The sequence below is a fragment of the Bidens hawaiensis genome, unplaced genomic scaffold, assembly GCF_021521415.1.
Source record: "Bidens hawaiensis isolate Kalapana, Puna unplaced genomic scaffold, B.hawaiensis_p1.1 tig00007915_1, whole genome shotgun sequence".
Lineage (NCBI taxonomy): Eukaryota > Viridiplantae > Streptophyta > Magnoliopsida > Asterales > Asteraceae > Bidens > Bidens hawaiensis.
In genome coordinates this window covers 372,119-384,081 of record NW_027491551.1, presented here as the reverse complement: position 1 = coordinate 384,081, position 11,963 = coordinate 372,119, and the positions used below count along the sequence as shown (strand labels likewise).

Genomic DNA, 11,963 nt, shown 5'->3' with positions numbered 1-11,963 from the left:
GTTCGTTAGAGGTTTCAATTCGCTACAACGACCAGTTCGTGAAGACAAACCAATTCGTTAAGAACCAAGTAACGAACTAGAAGTTTGATAAATGACAGAACAGTCCCTTGACTTAGAAAAGAATGAATTAATTACAAATAAGCCCTTGAACTTTTAGTTAGCGAATTAAATCATAATTGATCCTAATGGAAAATGTGATCCTAATGGCTCGACCCCAGCCAGGGGCTCTGCCCCTTGGACCCTGCTAGGGGCTGCCGCCCCTAGACCCCACTGCCAGGGGCGCTGCCCTCGGAGCCCCGTTCGTTGTGGGTTATATAAAGATAGAAATACGTTATGCGTAGTAATAGTTAATTAATACATGTAATTATTACACAGTTAGCCGTGCACAGCTCAAGAAAGGAATAACTATATACGGCGAACGTAACCGCATTCAGGTGAGTTTCTAGCCCCATTCCGTGTTATGTTTCGGGGCTGTGTGCATACTCGATGTGAATTGTTAATACACTTATCCTAAGTGATAAGTGTATGTCATATGTGATTATGTGAAAAGTGTAGACGATTGCTTGTCGGTGCGTGAACGATCTTCGGATATTGAACGTACTTCCAAGTTTTACCTGTGGATAAGTATGTTATGTATAGTGTATGAATGATATGTATGTATGTTAGGAATGAATGTAAGAGGTTGCCAGGTACAGAAGAAAGGGATTGAGCCCTAATAATACTCAAGGCAGAAAGGGACTGAGCCCTAATAATACTCAAGGCAGAAAGGGACTGAGCCCTAATAATACTCACGGCAGAATAAGGGACCGAGCCCTAATAATACTTGAGGCAGTAGGGCGAATGCTCTTTAACACGCATAAGTATGTAAAGTATCGATAGATGTAAAGTATGTAAAGGAAGAATAAAAGAAAGAATGATTGAAAGAAAGAATATATATATATATATATATATATGTATGTACTTATGTACGAAAGAAAGCTGAGCGGATTAAGTATATAATACGGATACTCGGATGTGTATGTATCAGTAGGTGAAAGTATTGTATGTTGTATGATTAACTAGAACTCACTCAGCGTAGCTGACTTTTAGTATGCACGCAGGTGAGTAGGATGAGGCAGCTCGCTTGATGAGGACACATGGCATAAAAATAAGAGTCTGGCATCTGAAGACTTATAGACGTTTTAGTATTTATATTTGAATGGAAAGACAATATGTTTTATTATGACAAAGTTATGGATTTATATGTAATGTTTATTGAATGTTTTAATGTTCCGCGAATGTTTTAATTAACTCTGATATTAAGAACTGCATTTATGAGTAAATCTAACACCAAATGTAGGGCACCGGTAACGGGGCCTTACATAAAGAGGGAGTAATAAATGGAAATTAGAATAAACATGACAGAAGCTCGGTTAATTATTGTGGTTTAATTATACTGTGTAAAAGTATATATCATATTTTAAAAATCATGTTTTGTCGTTAAAGAATAATATTTAATTAATTTATGTTATCAAAATTAATTAATAAGTTCGGTTTGTCTAGAATAAGCGAACCAACACGAGAAATGAGTAAAAATTAGTTAAAACGAGTGTTCGGCTCGGGTTCGGTCCGGTGTCGAGAAGTTGAATTCGGAACTGACATGGCCAAAATATTTAAATTAAGTTAAATTTATAAAAAGTTAGAAAGTTCAACTAGTTCAGAACGTTTAATTATAAAATCCTCAATTTTAACCTAACATAGCCCCTAAAATGAATTTGATCAAATTGAATATGGAAATCTCTCAATCCATTGGAACTGAATGAGGGTTTTCGTTCCAATAATGATTTAGAACAATTTAGATGTACAAACTTACCCGGGAGTTGGATTGTAACAAGGAGAATCAAAGAAGAAGAAGAAGGTTGGCTTTTGAAAGTCAAAGAAGGGAAAACACTTGATCTTGACTTGATTTCGATTAATAGGTGAAATTGACAAGTTATAAGGTATGACAAAGGTAAAAGAGTATGATTTATAAAGGAATTGAACTAGGGTTAGGTTTTAAACGAATTATTGATAAAATTTATGTTTCATGGGGTTTTTGATAAGCTAGACGCTAATTAATCAATTAAATTATAAAACTTGCGGGATAAGTCATGAAATTAAGTTAGGAACAAAGTCTAACTACATTGACATAATCTATAAGATACACGAAATCGGGCTTCCAAGTTAACGAAACCAACCTAAAAACACAAACTTTGTAGATTTGGATACCCGTCGCATAGCGCGGCGGGGAAACCCCTGTGGGCTACGCGTAGCACTAAACATTTAACATAAACATATAAATGAACATAAGTTGATTAAATTAACATAAACAAACACAATTGAAAATCCAAAAGTTTAAAAGGGTCGGATTTTTTGGTTTGGAAATTGACAAATGTTACACATGAGATGCCTTGCAGTTTCCGAAAACCAGCCACATAACCCACAAATTTCGTCCCCCATAGTCACTCCTATTGTTAATTAATCAGATTTCGTTGCAATACGATCCATTAATAATCCCCATATAAAAGAATTTACCTTAATCGATACCCATACCACCAAAAGTTACCCTTCACTGTTGGGTGCTTCATGGTATCCAAATCTCACCTTAGTGTCTTAAGAAATAACTTATCAACGGTAACTAAAAGATCAACTAAGAAAATTAATTGGTAACTAAAGATTGAGTAATAAAAGTCGTGTTCTTGGACAATACTTGGTTATTACCTAAGCTATATTTTATACAAGGTTTGTGCTTGTTGTTTGTATTTAGCTAAAGGTAATTTCCATTTTTATAAACTTTAAACCTTCATATAAAGTTTCCAACAAAACAACACACATCAACTATATTAATGTTTTTAAAGCAACGACCCAAACTTCAAAAAGAAATTGAGAAAAACTTGAGTTTATCAAATAAAAGTGGGTATTTTAATTTTTAGCTCTAAACGTCGTTTAGGGAAATCTAGGGGTCATTATGTTATTAACCAAATTTGAATGTCTATATAAACGCTCCATGATAAAATCTATATATTGTTCCTCCATTTTGTCCTAACTAGAGAAAGAAACCATAAAGAGAGAAAGTTCAAGAATCGTCATCGCTTTGAAGATTTGGAGTTGGATCGAGCCAAGGATTGTTATAAGCTTGTTTGTGGACAAATCTGTGGTTAAATAAGGTAAGAAACACCTTTAAACTTTCTGATTTAAGAGCTAAAAGTTATAGGTTTTTTTGGGTTTTTTAAAGTTAGCGTTTGTAACAATTCGGGTTTCCCCATATTTCATTGTAACCGTTGCCCGAACCATTTACGGGCCCGGGCTTTCTCATCAATAAACATTTTCCACATTTATCGAGTTTAAATTGATTAATATATTATTATTTATTTACTTATAATTATAACTTTATTATTTTGGCATTTTCAACCCAAAACAAAAAGTTTAATCCCTTTATGTGCCAATCTCAAACCTCAAGGACTTAAAATGAATATTTTGTTATAACTCATATCATCAAATGGATAACCATAACCTATATACCTATTTCGCAAACTCGGTTCCTAGTTGATGATCAAAACGCAGATTTAGTTCAAAATTGGTTTGGTAATTGGAACATTCGAGTAATATGCGACCTCACTGTCATTATCAATTAGAAAACTTCGGCCAAAATCGATAATCATTATCCGATTTAAAATTCAAACGAACCCTAAAATCGATTTCTTATATAGACGATAGTCTTGAGTCAATTGAAATCACACACTACATCCTCAAAACGTCGCCTATAATACCCCAATAATCAATTGCATTATAGTTTTGATTCCGATAGCTCTCTGGTGCATTTTTTGGCCGGCGCTAACCAGGTCTCATTCATCTCAATTAAAACAAGTTAAGGTAATTGTTATATATGGTTATGATCGGCTTTTCAAGGAGATTAAAAGCCCCAAACATAATTGATCATACATTGACCCGATTTCTCAATTTCAAATTAGGGTTCATGATCAAACTTGTTTAATCTGTGTTGGTTTATATTTAATGGTTTCTAAGTTATATTGCACGTCGCTGGTAGCCCAACTGGTTAAGTCACTGGTTAAGGGATGGCAGGTCGCGTGTTCGACCCTTGTCACCCAGATTTTTTAGCTAATTTTTGATATTTATTTTTAAAAGCATTTTTTAAATATAATAATAATAACTATTAAATCAATTATTTTTATTAACAACCGACCATATAATACTTGTGTTCTCGCATCTTTCGTTCATGTATGTACGTACATGTAAACATATATGTATATATGTGTGTATATTATAACACGAAAACTAATATTTATGATTTAATACATATATATATATATATATAACAAGTAAACTTTATTTATAAATATACAAACTAATAATATTTTTAAAAGATGTAATTTACTTTTATATAATAAAATATTATAATATACCTTATATATAATTTAACAAACTAATAACTAATCTAACTATCTATATAATTGCCTATCAAAAAATCATACGTGTCGCTCTCAGGTTGTTTCCCCATTCTCTAGAGCCACCAGATTGCTTGATTTCTAAATAGAGGCTTCTCATGCATTTAACCCGAATTCGTGGGTATGGGTCTTACTAAACCCAGATAGCATTTAAATGGGTTATAACATCTCATATATTTATGAAACTCTTTCATAATCAAACAATAATTTTTGCGGGCCATGGGTCTCACCAAACCCAGATAACTCTTAAACGGGTTATAACATCTCATTTATTTGTGAAATAACCTCTTAACCATCAAAGAATAATTTCCACAGGTTATGGGTCTTACCAAACCCTAATAGCCCTCAAATGGGTTATAAGATCTCATTTATTGGTAAACACTTTCATCATTAAATCCTAATTTAATCTATCTCCTTTAAATGTTCTATGTTGCTGTTCATCTCCATCGCCGGTTAACTTCCGATACTATCCACCATTGTCAACTATATCAACGTCCCATTTTTCATTAGATAAATATTTGTGTTCATGTTTGTACATTTAAAAAAATCAACATGCTCGTGTCCGTTTATGTTTGTTCGTTATAAATATAAAAAAACCTACACATCTCAACTCAGAAAACTCAAACGCTAAAAAATATAATAACAAACTAATATATATGTATTAAATTAAAACAAAACTACGTGAAAAAATATAATATATCATCATAAAATATCAAAACGATTAAAACAAAAACTTGAATAAATCCCCGTAACACGGGAGGATTAAACTAGTATCTTGATATATAATTATATCAATTATGATTAAAAAGGGTATAATATTAACTTAATAATAATTATAATTATTGAGCTTTCATAATCGTTCTAGTTCATTAACTTAGCGTATCCGTATTCTATCTTCCTTTATAGGCTTTATCATGAACGCGTGATTTCCATGAATCGTCGTTCTTAATATTCTATTTCACATTTGTTCGTCTATTGAGGTGAGTACCACATTCCCCTATTTTTACACGCTTTTTACATCGTTTTGGGGACGTATGCGTTCTATAGTATTTTTTTTTTTTACAAATTATTACTCAAACTGCAACTATTGTCATTTGTGTTAACAATTTTGTACCATAAGTGTTACGTGCTTAGATGCTTATTATGAATCGCTCTCGGAGAGGTCCAGCATAATCTCAGAATAGTATGATCATACGACTGTTGTATTAGCCATCGTGCTTTTTGACATCTCATTATTTACTTGCTCATTGGTTAAATTGCTTATCTCATTTGACTTGTTACAATATTTATTTTTATAGTATATGTACATTAAACTGGTTTATTGCTCACTCAACCTTGTGTTGACAAATCCAGTGGCGAAGCTTGGACTAAGACACCCCGGGGGGGGGACTCAAAATGTATAAAATAATTTCAAAAACGGAGGGGTCCAGGCTCAAATTTCCGGCCGAAAACGGCTAAATTTACACTACGTATAAAATTTTCAAACGAAAACAGGTAAATTTACACTATTACGCAAAAAAACCGGGGGGTGGGGGGCCCGACCCTCACTAACCTTCGCCCCTGGACAAATCTACTTTATTTTTAACGCATATGCAGGTTATCATGTGATGTGAAGTTAGTTCAAGTTTTGGAAGATCACTTAAGAATAAAGATAGAGAAAATTAACAAGACATTTGTTAATTTATAAAAAAAAATATTTTTATGGTTTATGTTTGTTTGGTGAACTATTTGTCTTTTGGATATTGTATTGAATACTTTGTTCTTATTTGAAATTAAATTTAATAGATATTAAAATTTCGAATATTGCATGATAGTACCTTTAGAGCTGTGAGCAATCAGCTCACGCCCCGGCATTTTCACCGTAAGTTGGGGTGTGACAACATTTTCATTAAAAAAAAAAGAAATCTTTACATGATTATATGAGTTTAAATCTTAGATCTAGCCTTTGGGTGTTGAATACAATTTTTAGAAGTAAAACGCTTGGATTTCGGGATGAAATTTGGTTGTTGGGTTTTAATGTTCATCTTGAGAAACTAGAATGTTCTTCATGCGAAACTAGTCATCCTATGCAAAATTATGTTTAAACGAAAGTTAGACTAACTTCTTGAGTATGTTCATACGAATCTTCTTAAGAATGTTCATACGAATATTCTTAAGAATGTTATTGATAGTTTTGTTATGTGAACCTTGTACGAAAGTCAATGAGTTCAACCCGTGATGAGTTTACCCGACTTTTAGATAACAACTTTTTTAATCTATCAAAAATCTAAATAAAAACGACTTTTGTGATTTCATAACATTTTTTTTAACTTATTGGCTTTATGAAAAAGCTAATAAGTCAATAATTTGTTTTCGGAGCATGTTTGAGATAACTTATGTTAAGCTTCTTTTGACTTTTGCAAAAAGTAAAAAGGAGTTTTGAGAATTAAGTATCCATACTTCTTAGAAACTCTTTTTCCTTCATTTAAAAAACTAAAGGGAGCAGCGAAAGTCATATTTTGCAAACACATTCTAACTTGTTAAAGTTAATACGTTAATAAGTAGATTCAATAAGAAATCCCAAACACCCGGGGGTGATTCATCCTTTCTGAACGTAGCATACAGCTCTCCGTTGTACCGCACTCTCCAAGCGTGCTTGTTTCCCCCTTTTCCCTTATCATGGAAAGTCTTTGTGAAATAACTCCAATGAGAAGAAAAAAAACAAACATTGAGAGATCCTCCTAGTTCAAACCTAGACACTTTAAGATCCTTTTTCATTAAATTTATAACATTATTATTACTGATTTATAAAATGAATATTAGTAAAAATGGGAGTATCAAATTATTTTATTATAAAAAAATCATTTATCTTATGACTGTCAATTAAACACATGTTTAAAACATGATAAGATCTGAATTAACAACCCTAATTTGTTTCAATTCATTTGAAAGACAAGAATACAAGAAAAACTCAATCCCTAACATATTGCATATATACTTTAATATAGACAAAAAAAATAATAATAAAAAAAAAATCTTTAATTATAAACAGCAGCAAAACAAAGTTGAAGGGTAATAAGTGTAACTTTCACAAAACAAAAAAGTTTCTTACAATTGGGGGTTGCAGTTAAATGATGAATTGAATCCATTTGATTGATGCCGTGTGACAGGTGACAACTGAACCAATGAAGCATCATCCCGTAATCCTCCGATCGCTTCGTTAAAACAAAAACAAGATTATCGGAGATTTCAAATCCAATCCAATCCAAAACAGAAGATATTATTATTATTATTATTATTATGTTGCAACAACGACCCCGTAGAAGGTGCGAAGGCACAGCCATGGGTGTCATCGGTCTCGATCTTCGTCCTGGTCTCGGAATCGGACCCTTTTCACTCGGTAACTTTTATTAATTAATAAATCACTTATCAAATGATCTATTCGGTTTTGGGTGTTTAAGTTATAGGTATTTTGGCAAGTAATTAGGTTGGATGTTGAACATCTTTATTGAAGTTTTGTTTGGATTTGATTGATAGGGATGCCTATATGTGAAGCTTTCGCCCAACTCGAGCAGCAACCCAACATCTATGATGTTGTTCATGTCAAGTACTTTGATGAGGTTAGTAGTTTGGGATTCTTGTAAGTTGTCTTAATAGTTGATAAAAGTGTTTTGGTATGATCATACAGGATCCGTTAAAGCTGGATGTTGTTATAAGCTTCCCGGATCATGGTTTTCATCTTCGCTTTGATCCATGGTCTCAGGTAATGTTATATGTTTATCTCAATAATGTTATTTTACAGATGACCATTAATGATATTATTATTATTTTCAGAGGCTTCGTCTTATTGAGATTTTTGATGTCAAACGCCTTCAAATGCGCTATGCAACTTCCCTTATTGGGTAAGTACGATTTATAGTTGTATGATCTAATCTGCTTGTGAATGACGTGAGACTTTTTTTTATCATTATTTTTAGAGGTCCATCGACTCCTGCTACTTTTGTAGCTGTTTATGCTGTTTTTGGGCCAACGTTTCCTGGAATTTATGATAAAGATCGAGGCGTCTACACTCTTTTTTATCCGGTAAGATAATATTATTAATAAAGATAGTTGTCAATCATGTGCTTGTTTCTTTAATCTCATATTCGGTTTCTTTAATTGCAGGGTTTATCATTTGCTTTCCCGATTCCCTCTCAGTATACAGATTGTTGCCATGACGGGGAAGGTACAGGTTTTTTTCTTGTTATTATTTATGATTTAATTCCCTAGTTATTAATGCTAATTATTATATTTTGAACATGAAAGCTGAATTGCCGTTGGAGTTTCCTGACGGGACAACTCCAGTAACGTGTCGTGTATGCATATACGACAGCTCAACTGATAGTAAAGTTGGTGTGGGATCATTGATGAACAAAGCTTCTGCTCCTCCGCTGCCAGCTGGCAGTCTCTACATGGAAGAAGTTCATGTTAAGGTTTGATTACTTGATTCATGTTTTCTTATAGTCAATTGTTTTATGGAACTATTGTCACTGGTGTGACGCCCGTAGGTGGCGATATAGATTCAAGGTGGCAAAATTTGCGGGTTGTTGCAAAAATTGTATAACAGGCTAGAATGGTTTGGGTTGAAACTATAGTTACCAAATACACTCCAGGAGGTGCAATTTCCGTGTTGGAACGGAGTGTGCTGAAGCGCAATTCGCTAGCGTACCGAACGCTCATGAATTCACGTACCAATTCTGATGGTACGCCGATCCAATTCGGAAATTTAATCGATCAACACGGTAATGAAATCGTGTTTCTGGTGATGTAAAATTCGGCCATTGGATCGATTTTTTGGTGTTCCGATCGATTAGGATAATGTATTTAATTAAATAAATATTATATAAATTGGAATTATTTAAATGGAAAAGAAAAATTATATAAATAATGAAATTATTTAATTATGGAATTATGTATAATGTTATAAGTTTATACTCTGTTATGGAATTATGAATAATCTCTTTTGGATAATATGTTATGGAATTCTAGTTTTGGATATGGCATTTGATTTTCTGTTATGGAATTAATGTTTTGGTAATTATGTATTCTGGTCATTTATGTTTTAAAATTGGGTGCAACGAACGGGATTCTATGGTGCACCGTACCGGTTCGTACCGAAATGAACCTACCCCTCTCCATACCGAATACGTCACCTTGAGCGAATTGTGTACCCGTGAAACATTTCATTTTGAGTGTGGGTTAGGCTGGTATGGGTTGACCTGTGAATCCCTTGTCTACTTTTTTTTTAAAGAAAGTTGAATGCTTTTCACAAAAATAAGTTGAAGCTTTGAGCATAAACGGTTAGGAGGTTGAATCTTTAATCTTTTATGCTTTAAAAAAATTTGGGCGGCTCGTTTGACTCGTTCTTTTGCTAGCTAAATATATAATTGTGATAAATCAACCCAAGTCGACCCACTAACACATTTTCCCCGCTTGAGATAAAAAGAACCCATATTGATCTGTTAACACATTTGACTTGCTTGAGGTAAAAACAACCCTGATTGATCCATTAGCACCTTTGACCTGTTTGGGATAAACACAAATAACACATGTGACCTGTTTGAGCAAAAAAAACAACCCAACTCGGCTCATGTTCATTTCTCAGTTTTTCGTTTTTCTTTTTTCAGCTAGGGGAAGAATTATGGTTTACTGTAGGTGGTCAGCATATCCCCTTTGGTGCTTCTCCACAGGTACCGCAAGCTGTACCTTTTTAAAAAGATTATTACACATAATTTTAATCATTTCTTAATGATTATTTCACATGAAGGATGTATGGACAGAATTAGGCCGACCTGATGGAATCCATCAAAAACAGGTTCTTTTCAACTTTTCACGTTTGAAATCACAAATGTTGTTGGCACAAATACACAATGCATTGTATAACTACTGTACATGTGGCGGTGCCAGGTGGACCAAATGGTAATTCACTCTGCGTCCGACCCACGCCCTAAAACAACTCTATGTGGCGATTACTTTTATAATTACTTTGCTCGCGGCTTCGACATATTATTTGACGGCCAGGTAGTTTTCACATTTTTTATTTAAACATTTAAGAATAATAATTGTCGATGCAATAGTAATATGAATGTGTTAATTGGAATTTTCAGACTCATAAGATCAAAAAGTTTGTTCTGCACACAAATTATCCAGGTCATGCTGACTTTAATTCTTACATTAAGTGCAATTTCATTATACATGCTGCAGAATGTAAGTGATATTATTATTATTATTATTATTATTATTATTATCACACAAAGTTTCGGGTTGATTTTGTGGAAATGTTAACTAATGTCTTTGGTCTTGTTTTAAACCGTAGTGGATGGTGCATATCGTCAAGATATGAATTCTTCTAAAAGCAGTATTACCCCTGCCACAAAGTGGGAGCTAGTGAAGGTCAATATGAATTACCAAATCACCCCTACTTTGAAGCTTTTTTTAGATAAAATGTAGCTTGTACGAAAAACAAAGTTGTATTAAATATGAAAATAGACTGTGAAAACCTGCTAGGGATAAGTCACGGGACCCACCAATATACTGATGATGGTGGGAAGGTTTAATGGCTTAAAACTTATTTTTACTTTTGTTCTTTTTTTCTTTGTAGGAGATACTTGGAGATTGTGGGCGAGCGGCTATTCAAACACAAGGGTCTACAAGCAATCCATTTGGGTCAACTTTTGTTTACGGGTACCAAAATGTTGCTTTTGAGGTAATTTTAATATATTCTTGTTTGTATATTTTTTTTCCGGTTATTTTATAATGGTTTTGTCGTTATGTAGGTAATGAAGAATGGGTATATTGCAACAGTGACTCTTTTTCAATCATTCTAAGTTCATGGTACTTATATTTCATCTGTATATTGTTTTTAAATTGGTTTTTGGTGTGAAGTGTCTTCATTTACTTATTTTTGAATTACTGTTTTGCAGGATGTAATGGATTGGCTGATATGGTTTGTATAGTTGTTCCAAGAAAGATGAAAGTTGTACAGTATTAATTTGGAGACTTGACATTTTATCTCTTATTATGCCTTTTAGTTCTTGTAATGATGTCAGCAGTCAACCTCGTATATTGTCTCTCAAAAGTTGAAATTGGAAGTTCATGGGGACCTTTTATAACATTTACACATCTTCTTCCTACTTGTGGTGGTTTGAACTAAGGGAGTAAACGAGTCGAGTTGGTCGCTAGCCTAAACCATAATGATGGTTGTTACAGTCTTACCCACTAGTATTTCTAGTTGTATAGGATGTTAATAATGATTTATTTTTCATGATAAATAGGAGTTTTGGGTGTTGGCTTATTTGAGTCACTCATCATCTCTCTGAATATAGACCTGTGTGAGGAGTATAAGTTAATACAAAACTGGACACCTTTTGAAATTACAACATAGAGTTAGACATCTTTGTGTATAAGTATATAACCATTATTACTTGACCTCTTAATGTCAATTTTAACTTGATAATTTAA

The 11,963-nt window shown here is 33.3% G+C and overlaps 1 protein-coding gene across 2 annotated transcripts; it reads left to right on the top strand.

Annotated features, from left to right (window-relative positions):
- Positions 1-7,667: 7,667 nt before the first annotated feature.
- On the top strand, positions 7,668-11,616 carry LOC143636417 (PHAF1 protein At3g51130-like). Of its 2 annotated transcripts, none has more exons than XM_077104013.1 (14): positions 7,668-7,863; positions 8,001-8,083; positions 8,152-8,226; positions 8,298-8,365; positions 8,441-8,546; positions 8,628-8,688; positions 8,769-8,935; positions 10,130-10,192; positions 10,270-10,317; positions 10,410-10,523; positions 10,610-10,709; positions 10,819-10,895; positions 11,104-11,208; positions 11,426-11,616. In XM_077104013.1, the coding sequence occupies exons 1-14, from the start codon at positions 7,764-7,766 to the stop codon at positions 11,456-11,458; spliced, it is 1,200 nt and encodes a 399-aa protein (XP_076960128.1). In that variant the 5' UTR covers positions 7,668-7,763; the 3' UTR covers positions 11,459-11,616. The 2 variants fall into 2 exon arrangements, with proteins under 2 accessions (XP_076960128.1, XP_076960127.1); XM_077104012.1 differs by lacking the exon at positions 11,426-11,616 and adding an exon at positions 11,279-11,329.
- The last annotated feature ends 347 nt before the right edge of the window (positions 11,617-11,963 follow it).